This window comes from Polyodon spathula, chromosome 14, assembly GCF_017654505.1.
Source record: "Polyodon spathula isolate WHYD16114869_AA chromosome 14, ASM1765450v1, whole genome shotgun sequence".
Lineage (NCBI taxonomy): Eukaryota > Metazoa > Chordata > Actinopteri > Acipenseriformes > Polyodontidae > Polyodon > Polyodon spathula.
The window spans coordinates 17,048,559-17,066,254 of NC_054547.1; the positions used below are offsets into that span (position 1 = coordinate 17,048,559).

The 17,696-nt window shown below is 38.8% G+C and overlaps 1 protein-coding gene across 1 annotated transcript in view; it reads right to left on the reverse strand.

The window, feature by feature from the left end:
* Nucleotides 1-3,115: 3,115 nt before the first annotated feature.
* Nucleotides 3,116-17,696, reverse strand: part of LOC121326762 (adhesion G protein-coupled receptor L4-like) — a 35,917-nt gene continuing 21,336 nt past the window's right edge. The window contains exons 7-16 of the mRNA XM_041270234.1: nucleotides 16,497-16,680; nucleotides 15,444-15,560; nucleotides 15,095-15,276; nucleotides 14,561-14,737; nucleotides 13,915-14,118; nucleotides 13,032-13,252; nucleotides 12,856-12,922; nucleotides 5,880-5,971; nucleotides 4,541-4,709; nucleotides 3,116-3,512 (exon numbers count right to left, since the gene is read on the reverse strand). Of these exons, the coding sequence (XP_041126168.1) occupies nucleotides 3,450-3,512; nucleotides 4,541-4,709; nucleotides 5,880-5,971; nucleotides 12,856-12,922; nucleotides 13,032-13,252; nucleotides 13,915-14,118; nucleotides 14,561-14,737; nucleotides 15,095-15,276; nucleotides 15,444-15,560; nucleotides 16,497-16,680 (1,476 nt within the window). The 3' untranslated portion in view covers nucleotides 3,116-3,449. The remainder of the gene's footprint in view (nucleotides 3,513-4,540; nucleotides 4,710-5,879; nucleotides 5,972-12,855; nucleotides 12,923-13,031; nucleotides 13,253-13,914; nucleotides 14,119-14,560; nucleotides 14,738-15,094; nucleotides 15,277-15,443; nucleotides 15,561-16,496; nucleotides 16,681-17,696) is intronic.

A 17,696-nucleotide genomic window follows, 5' to 3' on the forward strand; every position in this document is an offset into this window, starting at 1 on the left:
TTCATACACTAGTACACGGCGGTCTGTCATTTCCATCTACTCACTCATATGTGTTCGTGGGTTGTTTTGAGCTCCCTGTGAGATATCTGGATACAAACAAGCCCTGTATAAAGCTAATTTGATATGATCATATACAAATTTTGAAATGTATAGATTTTGTCAGTACCAAACAATAATAGCGAATAAGAAAGAGTCTTCAAATTGAATTCCATAACTTCCCGCAGTACTTTATGTCGGCTTTTTTCTTTGCTGGTCCTGGCTGGGGATTTTTTTTTTTTTTTTTTTTACTTGGGTCAAGGTATATGTGATTATAATAAGGATGATTAAATAGTATTCCTTTGTGAATGTACATTACATCTTTTCATTTGCAATCAGCAACATGATGGGGGAAAAACAGCTAGTTTATTTACTTATATAGCTTTTTTAACACCATGTGAGCGGAGCGTGCCTATTGTGTCTGGAGCGGGGGAGCGGAGCGGGAATCACAAGAAGTGGAGCGAATGAAAGACAAAGCGGAGCAGAGCAAAAGAAAGAGTGGAGCAGAGCAGCGGATTTTATTGTGGATTTCATTGTTGGAATTGCCACTGCTTCACTCCGCTCACATTCTCTGAACACAATTTATAAATTATATTGTCTTTAACTCAGGATTTGCATATCACAGTTGAGTAGAAGTGAGTAAACTCTGTATCCCTTATATGAGATGTGGGTAAACAATATATTGCCCAAATTCAAAGTGGGTAAACACTGTTTACCTGCTTACCCTCAGCTACACCACTATTGGAGTACTTAAACCCTTGAGACCAATTTAAAGTCTCCCACGCAGAAGATACATGGTGGGATAACAAGCCAATGCTAAATTTCAAGATAGAGAATTATACCTTCAGTAGCCAAGCCAAACTTAATTGAATTAAAAATGCTGTAATGTGACAAAAAACACTACTCAAACTTATGGACAGTATAAGCCATACACTATACTAGTACCTGTCACATAAAAGTAGAGTAGAAATAATAGTTATTACAAACTGAACATAAATATGTCTCTGTGTCAGAAGCCAATTCTTTATTCTGATATCACTGCCTAGCTTTCATTGAAATCTGCAATTCTGAACGACTATGCGATGAAACAGAAAGCATATTTACAGATATCAAAGTATACAGTGGTTTCAGTTATTTTCAGATGAGTAAAGCCGATTAAACATGTTGCAGCTACCGAAAACAAACCAAACAATCTAATTCAAATACTAGTTATGTTACACCGCAGATTTAAATTAAATTAATAGGAACCAACACAATAGTTGCCTGATCATTACAATATAATCTTTGCTACATAATCACATGGATGCCAATTTTAAAATTGTCAAAAAGGAAGTTAGAAAGGCCAAGAGAGAAATAGAAATGAACATTGCTAAAGGAGCTAAAACCAATTCCAAAATGTTTTTCCAATATTACAACAGCAAGCGAACATTCAAAGAGGAGATTAAATGTTTAAGAGATACAAATGGCAAAATTGTAGATGAAGAAAAAAATAGCAAATATATTAAATGATTACTTTTCACAAGTTTTTACAAAGGAAGATACTGACAACATGCCCCACATGTCATCCAGTTCCTATCCAGTTTTAAATAACTTTAGCATAACTGAGGCAGAAGTGTTAAAGGGTCTAGGAGCTCTTAAAATAAACAAATCCCCTGGGCCGGATGAGATCCTCCCAGTAGTACTCAAAGAAATGAAAGAAGTAATTTACAAACCGCTAACCAAGATCATGCAGCAGCCTCTTGACACAGGGGTGGTACCGACAGACTGGAAAATTGCAAACGTAATACCGATCCACAAAAAGGGAAACAAAACTGAACCAGATAACTACAGACCAGTAAGCCTGACTTCTATTATATGCAAACTTATGGAAACTATAATAAGATCCAAAATGGAAAATTACCTATATGGTAACAGGGTCCTGGGAGACAGTCAACATGGTTTTAGGAAAGGGAGATCGTGTCTAACTAACTTGCTTGATTTTTTTGAGGATGCAACATTGATAAAGGATAATTGCAAAGCATATGACATGGTTTATTTAGATTTCCAGAAAGCTTTTGACAAAGTCCCGCACAAAAGATTAATTCTCAAACTGAACGCAGTTGGGATTCAAGGAAACACATGTACATGGATTAGGGAGTGGTTAACATGTAGAAAACAGAAAGTACTGATTAGAGGAAAAACCTCAGAATGGAGTGTGGTAACCAGTGGTGTACCACAGGGATCAGTATTAGGTCCTCTGCTATTCCTAATCTACATTAATGATTTAGATTCTGGTATAGTAAGCAAACTTGTTAAATTTGCAGACGACACAAAAGTAGGAGGAGTGGCAAACACTGTTGCAGCAGCAAAGGTCATTCAAAATGATCTAGACAAGATTCAGAACTGGGCAGACACATGGCAAATTACATTTAATAGAGAAAAGTGTAAGGTACTGCACGCAGGAAATAAAAATGTGCATTATAAATATCATATGGGAGATACTGAAATTGGAGAAGGAATCTATGAAAAAGACCTAGGAGTTTTTGTTGACTCAGAAATGTCTTCATCTAGACAATGTGGGGAAGCTATAAAAAAGGCTAACAAGATGCTCGGATACATTGTGAAAAGTGTTGAATTTAAATCAAGGGAAGTAATGTTAAAACTGTACAATGCACTAGTAAGACCTCATCTTGAATATTGTGTGCAGTTCTGGTCACCTCGCTATAAAAAAGATATTGCTGCTCTAGAAAGAGTGCAAAGAAGAAAAAATTCCGGGCTTAAAAGGCATGTCATATGCAGACAGGCTAAAAGAATTGAATCTGTTCAGTCTTTAACAAAGAAGACTACGTGGCGACCTAATTCAAGCATTCAAAATTCTAAAAGGTATTGACAGTGTCGACCCAAGGGACTTTTTCAGCCTGAAAAAAGAAACAAGGACCAGGGGTCACAAATGGAGATTAGACAAAGAGGCATTCAGAACAGAAAATAGGAGGCATTTTTTTACACAGAGAATTGTGAGGGTCTGGAATCAACTCCCCAGTAATGTTGTTGAAGCTGACACCCTGGGATCCTTCAAGAAGCTGCTTGATGAGATTTTGGGATCAATAAGCTACTAACAACCAAACGAGCAAGATGGGCTGAATGGCTTCCTCTCGTTTGTAAACTTTCTTATGCTCTAAAAGTAATCAGTCTCTGAATATATTTAGTTCCAGTATGTCTCCCCCTTACATTAAAGCCTGCAAAGTTTCCTGTTACACCATACAGTGGAAATAGTGAGGAATAAAATGAATGGGGATTGCAGCACTCAGACAGCCTTAAGCATTACAACATCCATTTTGTTGTCCGAGTCCTTGATTTAACCCAACACAATGTCTTATTTTACCATGTACATTAGTTTCCATTGCTTATGTTTTTTTTTTTTTTGGTTCATTTTTCTATCTAAGGCACTCAAAACAGCAAGGCACATTTTTAAACAATCGGTAGTACTCTTCTTGGATCTGTAAAGGAAGAAAGATATTGTTACAAAACAGCTTCAAAGAAAATCTTAAATGATTTGTTTGTGCTTGGATACATAAAATGTTCCACTGCAATTATTTGTAACTTCAAAAAGCCCAATCAGAATTCTAAGGTAAAACTTAGAAGTCAAGTAAACCAATGGTTTGGCTAGTGCATTTTTGAGTGGTAAAGTGGTGTTAATTCCATAGGGACAATCCATTGTTCAATTACTGAATATATCCACATTTCATAAAAATTGTGAGTTTTGAGCTAAAAGGAGAGCTTCGATTCTTTGGCTAATTTATTAATAGAAAAGGACAGCTCGCATTAACCAGGATTAGAAAAAAAAGATAAGTGTTATCAGGAGGAACTGTACCTTTTTACTTGTTAAACCTGGGTTTGATAGCACAGTGACACACCACCTTTGTTTCATATTAGGATACTGCATTCATCACGCTATACAGTTGGCTTGGGTCTGCTTTAAAAACGTGCATAATGATTTTCTCAACAGTACACTGCTTTTCAGTGTCTCAGGTGGGATTAGAAGCCAGGATATCTTGGCTCCACATCAACAGCTCTAACCACTGGGAAATATTATCCCCCAGTGTCCAGGACAGAAGCCATTATATTTAATATTTAAATTATTTAATTCCGGAGCAAGGCACTAACACACCACCTCAGAATATCAGACACAGTATTTTTCCACATTTTGTTTAAAGAATGCTAACCACACCCTGTCAACTTTGGTGAACTTCTCAGTGCAGGTAATATTCAAGAAATATAAATGTAAATAAAATGTATAATGCAAATCTGGGATAGAATAACACCTACCAATGTAGTAGCCATATGGGACACTTCTGAAACTACTTGTATTTCATCTTAAATTAATGTTATATGTTCCATTTTAGGTTGCTATGTGGTGTGCAAGTAATTATGCTCAAAATGCAATTCACAATTTTAGTTCCAGATATTTTTTTACAATGATTTATCTATTCAACACAAGTTGCCCCAAAAAAAAAAAAAATATTACCTTTCTGGATAACACACAGAGAAATATAAAGATGAACATCCCTTGAAATGCATTTGAAATTGTGAAGAGATAAGCCGTGATCGCTGAGTCGTGGATAACATGCAGGACACCAAACGTCCAGGTGGCACCAAGAAGAAACAAAAGAGCCAGGGCACCACGTGCACAGGACCTGAAAGATTTCAAACATCATTCTCTATTATTTTACCTTCATGCATGTGTGCTAGTTAAATACTGACATAAACTCTATCAGCCCAGTTTTCCTCTGTGCTACACTGATAAGTCAGGCGTGATAAATCAACCAACTGCTGTTTTACATTAATTCCTGGCTGCTATATCACTTTTTGTGATATAACATAACACAGTACTGTACATCGTGTGTAGGGTGTCTATTATTATAAAATACATAATTTTGCACAGTTTAAGCAGACAGAACCTGTTATACTATAAGAGACCTATAATAGGTATTACCTTCAAACCACAGTAGCCCTTGGCATTCATCGGAAGTGCACAGATACCAGATGAGATGAACTGAGGATTACACTGACCTCAGGTAGTAGAACACAAGTGTGCAATATAATGGGAAGCTGCCTCTTTACAGAAGACGACTGCACTTTTCAACAAAGTTCCAGTTTATTATCGCTCAGTCATTGACCTCAAATATGAATTTAAACAACTGCATACAATATAAGTTAAAGCTTCAGATTCCACTTCTAGCTTTTTTCTTTTTATATTTCCCTTACAATTGTAAGGTGTTTTGAATCATTTTGACTCCTTCTAGATTATGTTGTTCCAAAGAAAAATGCTGATAACCTAATATTGGAACAACAGAACCACGCTGAATGATAACATGAAAATAGTAAAGGAATGTACAAAATAAATAAATACATTTACACTTAAAGCAACTTGTTCTTATATAGAATAAATAGCAATCCAAAACATATATACTGTATACTGCTGACCTTGTTCACAGTGATTTAACTGTGTTATTTATAGACTGTTTTAAGTCTGCTTTTTTTATATATAAATGAAAGTCGCTGCTGCGGTTTTCTGTTTTTTAACAGCAGTTAATAGTTAATTGTTTCACACAGTAATATAAACTTTATTAATGGCACTGCAGCACATTTAAAACATTTTTTTCAAATATCTAGCCTACCAAGCTTATGAAAATTAATATGTTAGACAGGAATCTAGATCCCTTCACTGCTAAATTATTTCTCAGGGTTTTAAATGACATTACTTTCATGTGTAGTTAACTTTATTTAGTTTCAGTCGAGCCTGAAACTGGGAATTTTAATTATTTTTCACAAAAAAAAAAATCGAATTCTTTATTTTAACTTACCTTATATTTTCATAGCAACTAACTTCAGGTTTTTTCACAGCTGTATGGCGAAACACTTTGTAAATAATCACTCCAAATGCCAACAGATTAACCTGCAATATTGTATGAATAATATTAAAATCTCCAAAACTTGAAATGGTTGCATACAGTCTGCCTTTGGCAGATAGTTAGAATTGAAGAGCAGCTCCTGAACTCAAGTGAAATCAACCCAGAAAACACATTCTTTGAATCATTGCAATAAGAATCACTCAGAATTACTGCAAATTTCATAGAAAGACAAGGGTGACAGACTAAAAACAACTCACAAAAAAAAAGACATTTGTAACTTTAATACTTCGAAATGAAAAACAAACTGTTATACTGTAACACACTTTTACAGCATGTTATATATGCTGTCTTACCCATTGTGACTGAAACAACTGCAAAGGGAGATGCTGCTTTTTTATATTACACCCATTAATCACTTATGAGGGACAGACACTTTATAGTCATTTGTGAGCTACAGATAGCAGGCACGTCTAATTTAAAATATATATGAAACAGCATACTGTAACTGATCTGAATTCCCCAAACTATTCACCATTTCCTTCTGACAGGAAATAATGGGTGATGAACGTTTTTATTGAACTAAAATATCACAGAAACAGGTTTGATGGATTTCCCTTTGTTTGATTTATGAGTCAAATCATATGTGTTCCATTTTAAAATGGATATGTACGCCTATACATTCTGTAAAAAAAAAAAAAAAAAAAAAGCTGCTGAATTGTAAAGCAATTTACAGCTAAAAAAGGAAGTGTCAAATGTGCAATATGCAATTTGTTTCGATGCGCACATTAATATAATGGAGTTGAAATGTGGAGGTTTTGGTCTTCAGTTGATTCTTTATGCAGAATGTTTGTGTTCCAAAAGTAAGTAGTTTGTAAGACACAAAGCATAATACAGTAGTCTCTGTGTAAGAGAACACCCCTCAGGAAGCAAGCGAAGTGTTCTCTTAGCCAAAGTGTTGACCACCAGACAAAATATGAATCAACTTTTTGTAGCAAGAGAAACAGCGGCGCATTTCGACGTTTGTTTACATGCCATTTTGTAGTGATGAGGTACACTTGTGGAAATCAGAATACAAAACGAGCAAATTAACCAATCAGTGTGCCTCAAGGCACTCTCGTGAGAAGTCACTTTTGAAAAGATTGAATAAACCATTTGAATTTAAGTTTGATGATGATGTGTTATCAGCTTACAAAACCGTAGTGTATTTGTGCCAAAAAGGTGTTTTTTTTTAAGCTAAGTTCCTGTTTGTTTAGGCAGAACATTTACAATGGGAAAAATCCATTTCACTGCAAGATTGTTTTCTTAGCTGAAGTGTTCTCTTAGGAGGTGTTCCTATATGCGAAGACTACTGTACTTCAAACAGAAAACACTTCTAGATCATATAGATTAATAATGCATTTTGCATTCATCCAGGTTTGAAGGTTTTTGTACTCCATTAGCCTGAATCAGAGAGTCTAAATAGTTTCTGAAGTCAACCCACCAAAGGCAAAACTTTTCTATGCTTCTCAAACATAAGGGTACATTAATTTACATCAATTTTAAGTCAATGACTAGAAAATTTGAGCCCTATTGAGAACAAAATGATAGGTTGCGGATGCAACCCCGGTTCCCTGAAAGAGAAAATAACCATCAACGTATGGGACATTGCCGTCAGGCAGTAGGGATTGGCTGAGCTTTATAGCAAAGCTGCCGATAGACCTCTGTGCGAGCTGCCATGTAAGCCTGCCCCCCTGGGAGCTTACTATACGCAGCGTGCAGAGACTCTCTTCCTCTTTTGCTCTTTGGGCCGAAAAGGCTTCCGGAGCGACCTCGCGGGTTGATGGTTATTTTATCTTTCAGGGAACCAGGGTTGCATCCGCAACCTATCATTCCCTTTCAATTCGAAAATAACCATCAACGTATGGGAACAGTGTACCCAAGCCGTCACGAGGGAGGATTCTCGGCAGTAGGACAGACTTACGTCATAACGCAATTGCGTAGGCAATACATCTAGGCATATGCGGAGCTGCGCCTCAGCGTCTATGCTTGCAATGACACCTGTCCTAAGGTGGGGTATTAGACACTACATCGGCATCCTGAGGCGCCATAGAGTGTAGTACAGATGCTCCAAATAATGGAGCAGAGGAATCCAGCACGTTTAACCTATAAAACCTCATAAAATTACGTGCTGTAGCCCAACTGGCTGCCACACAAATATCAGATACTGGCACCCCTCTGAAGAGGGCCCAGGACGTTGCCATACCCCTGGTGGAATGCGCCTTCAACTGCCCTGGTGGTGGAAAGCCTGCAGACTCATAGGCTAATTTAATAGCATCCACTATCCAGTGGGAAAGGCGTTGTTTTGACAACGGCTGACCCAAGGTCTTAGAACCATGGCATATGAACAGTTGTTCTGTTTGCCTCACGGTCTTAGTACGGTCAATATAACACCTCAATGCCCGCACAGGGCAGAGCATGTGTAACCATTGTTCCCCTGGAAAGGAAAAGGGAGGAGGATGGAAAGCCATCAACTCGATCGGCTGGTTCATATGGAACGGAGATATAACCTTTGGCAAAAAGGCTGGATTTGGGCACATGGAGACCTTAGAACCGTCTCCTGCGAAGCGGATACATGAATGATGCAATGACAGTGCATGTAACTCGCTGACGCGTTTTTCTGACACTACTGACAGCAAAAATGCAGTTTTCATAGATATGAGCTTCATATCCACTGTGTGGAGAGGCTCGAAATGTGCCTTGGTAAGGGCTTCTAGCACCACGTCAAGGCTCCATGACTGTAATTTGGTCATTCTTGGAGGTCGCAAGCGTCTTGCGCCTTTAAGGAACTGAGATGCCAAAAAATGGCAACCCAGTGATAATCCGTCAATGAGTACATGGCAGGCTGATATGGCGGCTAAATACACTTTGAGTGTAGAGGGAGATTTCCCTTCATCTACCAGTTTCTGCAGAAACTGTAATATTACTGCCATAGGGCAAGATATTGGGTCATGGACCCCCGCCAGACACCAATCTTGGAACAACTGCCATTTGTACGTGTACTGTGACCTGGTAGAGGGTGCTCTAGCTCTCTGAATGGTCGAGATCACCGCTGTCAAAAGCCCTAAAGCTGACAGGCGCTCCCGTTCAGGCGCCAAGCCCATAGCTGCATGAGCTTGGGGTTCAGGTGCCAAAGCCGTCCTTCGGCCTGGGACAATAGGTCTGCTCGCAGGGAAAGCTCCTGCGGTTTATCATGTAGTAACTGCACCAAGCTCGGGAACCATACTCTCCGAGGCCACCGAGGAGAGATCAGAATCACAGTCGCTTGCTCTACCCTGACCTTCTCTAAGGGGGCTGGGAGCATCGGAATAGGTGGAAATGCGTATAGGAGGACAGGCGGCCAATCGTGAGCCAGTGCGTTGACTCCTAGGGGGCTGTCGGGATCCCTCACTGAGAACCATAGGGGGCAGTGCGTGGTCTCTCGCGAAGCGAAGAGATCTACCTGCGCTCTGCCGAACCATTCCGAGATGCGCTCTAACACCTGATGGTGGAGACGCCATTCTCCTGCAAGAGGGCCTTCTCTGGATAGGAGGTCCGCTGCGTAATTGACTCTGCCCGGTAGGTGAACCGCGCGCAGAGAGGTCAAGCTCGGCTGTGCCCATAGCAACAGCCGTGTTACCATTCGGTGAAGGCGGGGGAACCGTAGGGGCTAAGGGGCTAAAATGGTGTCCATACATTTTGAAAAGGTTCGAGGAGCTAGAGACAGACCGAATGGGAGGACACAAAACTCGTACACCCTTCTCTAGAATGCGAAACGCAGATACTTCCTGTGATCCGGGCAGATGGGAACGTGAAAGTACGCATCTGTCAGGTCCACTGAAAAGGTGTACCCAGTGTAAATGGTCTTGTGCACCCAGATGTCGTTGGCGTACTGTTGCCAGAACTGGAGCTGTGGAACAGTGTAGGGGTGGGCTAATAGCTGCCTGGGTGTCTCAGGGCTGTTTTGGCTGCTCACACTCACGAGGGGCCTGGCCGGAGCCACGAGGACGTGACCTACCACCTCCTCTAGGGCGCCTTTCTATGTGCCGCGGTTTTGTAACTCAAAGCCAAACTGATAGACCTGGGGGGGGAGGTCTTACCACCCCATGGTTGCACCTGCAGCTGTGGCGGTGCCTTGTGCCAGGGCTGTCCCTGGGGCCGCTTCGGCTGGAACTGTTTGCTTGGCCACATCTTGGCCATTTGCTGGGACGCCTCTCATGCCTTGACGGAGCGTTGTAGCATCTCCTCTACTGCCGGACCAAACATGTGTCCGGGAGTGATTGGAGCGTCCAGCATGGGGGCCTTGTCAGGCTCCTGCACTCTCGCCTGCGAGAGCCAGAGCTGTCTTCTGGCCACCACAATTGAAGCAATGCTCCTGCCCTGAGCCCGCGCATTGAGCTAGGCTAATCTTACCAGCAGTTGGCTGACCGTGCCTAGCTCGCTTCTGAGGGCTGCAGAAGGGCACTCCGGAAGGTCTCTAATTAGTGCCACCTAGTAGACTGTCAGTAGACTGGCTACGTTAGACAGTTTGACTGCCTCTGTGCCCGCAGAATACTCTTTCTTTAGGTGTATCTCTGTGGTCCTGCACTGTTTATTAGGACACGCTGGGTCCTTAGTAAGCCCAGACAGTGTCAGCGTTTTCACCAATGCGGCGAATGCAGCGTCCACCGGTGGAAAGGACGCTAGGCCAGCCTCGCTGGCCCCCTGCATAGTAAAGGTCGAAGCCTTGCAAGACGTCGCAGGAGCAGAGGCCGGAGCCCACCAAGTAGACTACACCTCTTTAACAAAGTCCGGGAATGCTGGGAGCATCCTGGACTGATGGGACTGGGCCGAAAGCGACTCAAGCAGAGATCGCCATGGAAGCTCTGTCTGGGGCCAATGAGTACCCAAGTGGCGGGTTGCTCTGTCAACCACAGACCACATAGGTTCATCAGTGTCCATCGGCTAGGACAGCATCCTGGTCCGAGTGGTGGTAGGCTACCTCAGCCTCTACACTGTCGAGCGTCGAAGCGCCGAGCGCGTAGCATCGAGCATGTGGCGTCGAAGGGCCGAGTGTCGAGCGTATAGCATCGACGTTGAGCACTGAGTCCCAAGCGCGGAAGCGCTGCACAGAGCGCGGAAGCAATGCACCAAGCGCCGAAGCACTGACACCTAGCAGAGCGAGTACCGAGCGTCGAGACACTAGCACAAGATGCCTAAGCATCAGCTGACCTGCAGAGCGGAGACGCTGGTGCTGGTACAGTGTCTTATTTGGTGTTAATACCTACCTAGGTGCTAATGGGAGTATGTGCTCGGTGGTCGTCTTCTTTTTGGTGAAAAGGTTTTTTTTTAATTTTTTTTAATTATTATTCTGGAACGTTGCAGTGAGTGCTTGGTGTACTGTAGAAGGGACTGTAGGACAAGCCGTACAGCTACCACGAGGTGGGGAACACACAGCAGTGGAAGATTCTAGAGGGCTGCAAAGCAGACTCCACACACACACACATCTAGCCAGGCAAGACTGACTGCAATATGCGCGTGGCAAAAGCCAACAACGCACGTCCTAAAATATATATAAATCTGAAATAGAAATACATACAACCCAAAAACACACAATATAATAATAATATTTATAATAATGTATAAATAATAGGAGAAGACGGAGACCACGAGGTTAAACAAAAACGCGATTCCGAAGCAAAGCGCGAAGGATATATATAAAGTAATATATAAAAAATATATAACACAATTATATAATCCAATAACCAATAATAAACGTACTGAAATAAACTCGGAGAAGGGGCCAAAACCAGCTTCTCAAGCCTAAGCTTTGTGAGTACAATCAGTACAAGCTCTAGTACCTACCGCTACCAATGCTGAAGACAAAAGAGGAAGACAGTCTCTGCGCTCTGCGTATAGTAAGCTCCCAGGGGGGCGGGCTTACACGGCAGCTCGCGCAGAGGCTTATCGGCAGCTTTGCTATAAAGCTCAGCCAATCCTACTGCCTGACGGCAATGTCCCATACGTTGATGGTTATTTTCGAATTGAAAGGGAACAGACGTTATTTTCTGCTAACCGTCTGGAGACTGTATAACCCAACACATTATCTTGGGTTCAATACTGCCAATTCCAATCCTTAATCTACATTAATGCCATCTGTGCTAGGTATTATTGCTTAATTATCACATAGGTACCAGCAGTTAATAGCAATAGCAATAATAATAATAATAATAATATAATAATAATAATAATAATAATAATAATAATAATAATATTTTTATATAGTGCCTTTCATAGAGGACCACCTTCACAAAGCGCTTATAGAGGTAGGTTGTGAACTGTGCATTATATGCAGAGTCATTTACAATAGGACATTGATTTAACATCTCATCCCCAGGATGGAAACGCCTCTAATGTCTAAATCTGGATAATCTAACATTCAAAGCAATGATCAATAGAATATTCTAAAATCTGACAAATGATTCATGCAGCAGATGTCAAGGAGCTACCCGCCCTTGAAGGACAAAGTCCAGCCCTCCAGGTGTCTGCTTGCCCAGTCAAAAGGGTCAGTTGCAGCACGATGAGGTGAGTCCCTGTCATTTTTGCCTCCCTAACCTGTGGAAGTGCCAGAGCCAATGTGAAGAACAGCAAATAGTGCACGGCCAGGGTGCAAATCTGCACTTTATGACTCAACCTGCACACCTTGCATTTGTGCCCTTTACCAGATTACGCTTTTGCTTGTTATTTTTAGGTCAACGTAACTCTAGGCCCAATTGTAAAGCAAGTTGGAAGGAATAAAACTATTGTACAGGTCTAAAACATTTGTATAAAATAAATATAAAAATATGAGTAATGTTTTTTTTTTTTTTTTTTTTTTTTTTTTTTACCTAAGGTGGTTAAAGCAATACAATGAAAAACAGCACAATAATCTTACCAGGATTATTAAGCATGCTGGTCCTATAAAACTCCATATAAAGTTGTTCTCTGTGCTTAGCCAACACCTGTAAAATAAATGCTTGCATTTTAGTCAGGTATTTTTTTTTTTTAGTTTTTTTTTTTTTAAATAACTTACTTTCTAACACTTTTTTTTTTTTTTATTTCGGAACTTACACATTATTGGTGCCATAATATTTGTAACCCATGGTTGCAGAAAATGTAACCACCACTGCAGGACTCCCATAGCCAAAAATGTAAAAGTTTCGGTGCAAGAAACCTTTGTTGTATATAACCCCAACGACAATCAGATAAAGATGGATCCCCTCAATACACATCCAGGCAAAAGCAGATAGAAAGAAATAATGCAACAGTCCAGCAATGATGGAACAGAAAAGCTGGAGAATAAAAAAAAGAGACAATACATAATGTTTGTATAATTAATGCTGTTCAAGCAAGTGGTTTTAAAATTACATCAATTACTTATTTCTGGGAAGAAAAGCTTAATCACACTTTAAAATAATGATCAATGTTTAAAACATCTAAACATGTGTAATTACAGTTTTTTTTTTTTTTTTTTTTTTAAATCATACTTTTAACAAATACTTTGTGTCGTGTTAACCAAGGTAATAGTGGATTGAAGTCTCTTCTTGATATGATTTTAATAATCCATAAACTAAAGTGTTATCAATATCTTTTTTATATTTTCAGTGTTTAATCTTAATTCAGGATTTACAGAAGTTTCAAGTAGAGCTCTATACATAAATACTACATCTACGACAACGACTACAACGACTAATAATAATAATAATAATAATAATAATAATAATAATAATAATAATAAAAACAACATTGTACTGTTGCTTCCTGCTCTAGTCACTTCCTGTTAAATAATGGGATTATTGTTACTCAGACCAGCCAAGTGGGCCGTGCTGAACCCAAAACAAGTAGAAATAGGTTGTCATACAGTAGCAACATTTCACATTCTACTGTGAATAGAAATGACAGTATACATTCCTCAAGTAAGCAATAACATTTGTACCATGATACCAATACTTACTTTATTACTGTTCATATTTATTCCAACCAGAAAGATCAATTCAGCCAAGAACAGACTGCAGCATAGATTTTTATGAATTGTGGTCCTGGTGCTCTGAATTTCACTGAAGAACCAGAATGTAAATATGCACATAGACAGACAGATCAGAGATATTATTATTCCCAGCTGAGTGATTCTTGTAAGGATGTTGTAGTGAGGAGTCAACTGCCAAAACAAGTTAAAATAATGTATGAAGGGAATTCTGGTACTGTACATACTGATGACTTTATAATATTACAGACAGTCTGAACATGGGCTTCTGGCTTAGATTCATTATTATTATTCACCCTAATTTATAATGAAATATCAAGGATGTTTATTTGCTCTCACCAGTATACATTTTGTAAATAATAAAAAGTGACTATGAAGATAAATACAGAAAGGTGAGTTGTGTCATAAGGTCATTGTTTTATATAGTTTTTTTTTTCTTAAACCTCTTTCATCGGGACTCCTTGATATCCTGTGATAAAACGATACAGTACAGTTTGGATAAACAAACATCATTAAGAAAAATTGGATCAACTAGTCCTAAATCATTATTTAATGACATGTTTATGTGGATGTTATTTTACCAGCTTTAACTACTGTTTGTATTGTATATACTTACATCAGACCGCCCTGATGACATAAGAATGGCAAAATGCGTCAGGTGATTACACTTGCATCCAGTATGGGAAGTATTGAAGTGAGTGCGTTCACAGCCTTCTGTGGACCAATGACCCTTCATGTTGTCTACAGAGTACCTCCAAAAGCCACACTTTGTTTCAATGTCTTGACTCACTGGCTGTATAAAGGAAAGTTTATTTGGTATCTTTCTTTACTGCTGCTCAAACTAATCGTTCACTTGACACAGTAACTTTGTTCTGCTGTTCAGTCATTTATCTAGGTGAATGAATAATGCTCCAAAACAACAACAAAAGGAAAATGTAAATCGCATCTGAGAAACCAATCACTGTAAAGAATGTGTCAAAATTCCAATACATCTTACTGTGTTTACATACCGTGCAAGGAACATACAACACAATGTTTAGGTACGTGTAATAGTCGTTCTTCAGTACAGGATCATTAAATAGAATTCTGAAACTGTTTTAAGGTAACCATTCCTATTTCATAGTGATAATTATGGATTGACTGTTCTTACCCTCACATGTTTAAGAGTAAAAGTTACTCGGTCAAGCTGGTAGATTTTTGGGGGGGTTGTGTTTATAGCGCCTGCTATAACCTGTGAGTTTAGAGTGAAGTCATCCATTTCTTCAGAGATGTCATTTGGTTTAAGGAGAAAACCAATGCTATTGTAGTGGAGAAAAACAATAGCAACGCTACCTAATAAAAGAAAAAAAGAAAAAACAAGATTGTTTTCTTTTAAATAAAGCATTTTTTATGTAATCACCAGCATATCACAAGTATTCTCTGCTAAAGAAATAAAGATACTTTATCTGTCTTTGTCATCCTTTTTATTGTCATTGAGGAAAAGAGTTCCATCTACTCACCATTAGAACCAACTGTTTTGTTTTGTTTTGGTATAATCCTTATAATATCCCCTTCTATATAAGCATGTGGGTGAACATGATTTATTTGGTGTGAATCAAAGGTGTACAGTTTAAGAGCTGCAAAAGAAGAAAAAAACAAGTAAAACAAATGTATTTGTTATATGTGTGTCACTACTGGCAGTTGATGCCGTCATGTGTAATATACGGTATTGTTGCATATGTCATTGGTTGCTTTGATTCGATATCAACTCAGAATTACTCCAAAAGTAATTTCACTTACAAAATGTCCTTCCACTGTCCTCTGACCATTTTGCAGAACTTCTTTGTGAATTAAACAGTTTTTTTACAGGACTGTAGTGACATATTACCCAAAGGCACAATGCAATATAGCATTCAAACAGCAAAATGAATTGGGCAATATTTCCATGAGGGGACTGAGCAAACTCCCATCGGTTGATAACCCAGTCTTATTCATAAACTAATAAAACAGACATTCTTACTGATAAACTAATAAAACAGACACTAGTCAGTGGTCACTGAGATAATGTAGGCTACTTCAAAACTACTTACCATTAACCAAAAAAACATCTATTAATTTTGTTGTTAAAAATGAATAAACACATAGTGCCTACTGTATGAAAAATTTTACAAATATCAAACTGCATATGTCAAAACAGACTAAAAAAAAAAAATAACACTTTTAATAATGCATGTGAATAGGGTTTTATATTTTCAACCCATGGGTTTACCTGAGGTAAAGCAATCTAAAATGTAGGCATAATACCTAAATGGATTATAGATTCCCCAAATAATTTTCCAGCATTATAAAGTATCCAGGGAAATACTGCTAAATACAGGGAGGGAGGAGGATGGGTCAGGTCAGTTACGGTGCTGTCACTACCCAATTCCCTTTAAGCTGACAGCCAAAATGTTTACTTTCGGATGTGCCCGTGGAGAAAGCATTTGCCCAGCTACAGATATTATTTAGAACTTCTGATTTCCCATGCCGAATAGAAACATCAACGTATCTATATATACTGGCTGTTTCTCTACCTATGTCACTTGCATAAACTTCCATCTGTGTGTTCTTCTGGAAGTTCTGTGAAATGCTCAGAGTTGCCTGTTCCACAGTGTGAAGCAGCTTTGTAACACTTTTCTTCCTGTCTTCCTGATCTAGCTGATTCCAAACCTCAAGTTCATCCTTTTCGACAAAGTTGTTTACAGTGTTTACAAATGTCTGTAAAAAAAATACATATATAAACCAATTAAAGTGTAAATCTTCAATATTTTTTAACCAAATGAAACCAAAACATCAGCCATGTTTAAACCAACCTCAGTCATACTGTATACATAAAGAATATTTTGAAAGAGATAAAAAAAAAAAAAACACAAATAGCTTTTCTTGTTAATACCACTGAAGTAATTATTATCATTATAATTATTAATTATATAATATTAAGATACTAATAATAATAATAATAATAATAATAATAATATGGAATCAAGTACACCTGTATATATTTTGATAGAATGATGAATTTCTCTGGATTCATGTCTTTCAGAGTTACATTTTTAATTCTCTCAATGGTGTTTTTTTTTTCACTCCACAAGAATTTCTGCGGTGCGTCAATATCTTCTTTATAAAAGATTTGAGTTACATTTTTAAATCACAGGTGATGAGTCATAAATGAACTGCGAAATACATTCCTCAAGCTTTCTCTGGAGCATTTGCCAGGGGAAAGAATGTCTCTGCCACACATTTCGATCAGAGTCCATGCATTTTTGTCATGGGGATCCAGAACCACAGCAATGTTCTTTCACCTGGCAAACATCCCAGAGTAAAAAACGGGGAAAAAAGTAATACCCTATGATGTGTGAATAAAAATATAAAAGCAGTACCGCCTAAATATCAGGGTCTACTACATTTCATATAATAATAATAAATAATAAATAATATAATAATAATAATAATAATAACAATAATAATAGTGGGCTGTGTGGACAAACTACACATACCTGTATTATTATTATTAAGAATCAGAGTTAAAAATTCAACTTGGCTTTATTGGAGGGAGGAACTGGATGATTTCCTTGTCACTTGAGGCCCTGCTTTCTACATTACCTAACACCCCACTGAGAGAGCATGTGCCTGAGGTCATTTCTCGTTAAATGTATGTTGCTTGTTATTAACTTGCATTGGTCTGCTCTTCCACAATTTTCTCCCTGTCTTCTGTGGATGAAACTTTCACTGTG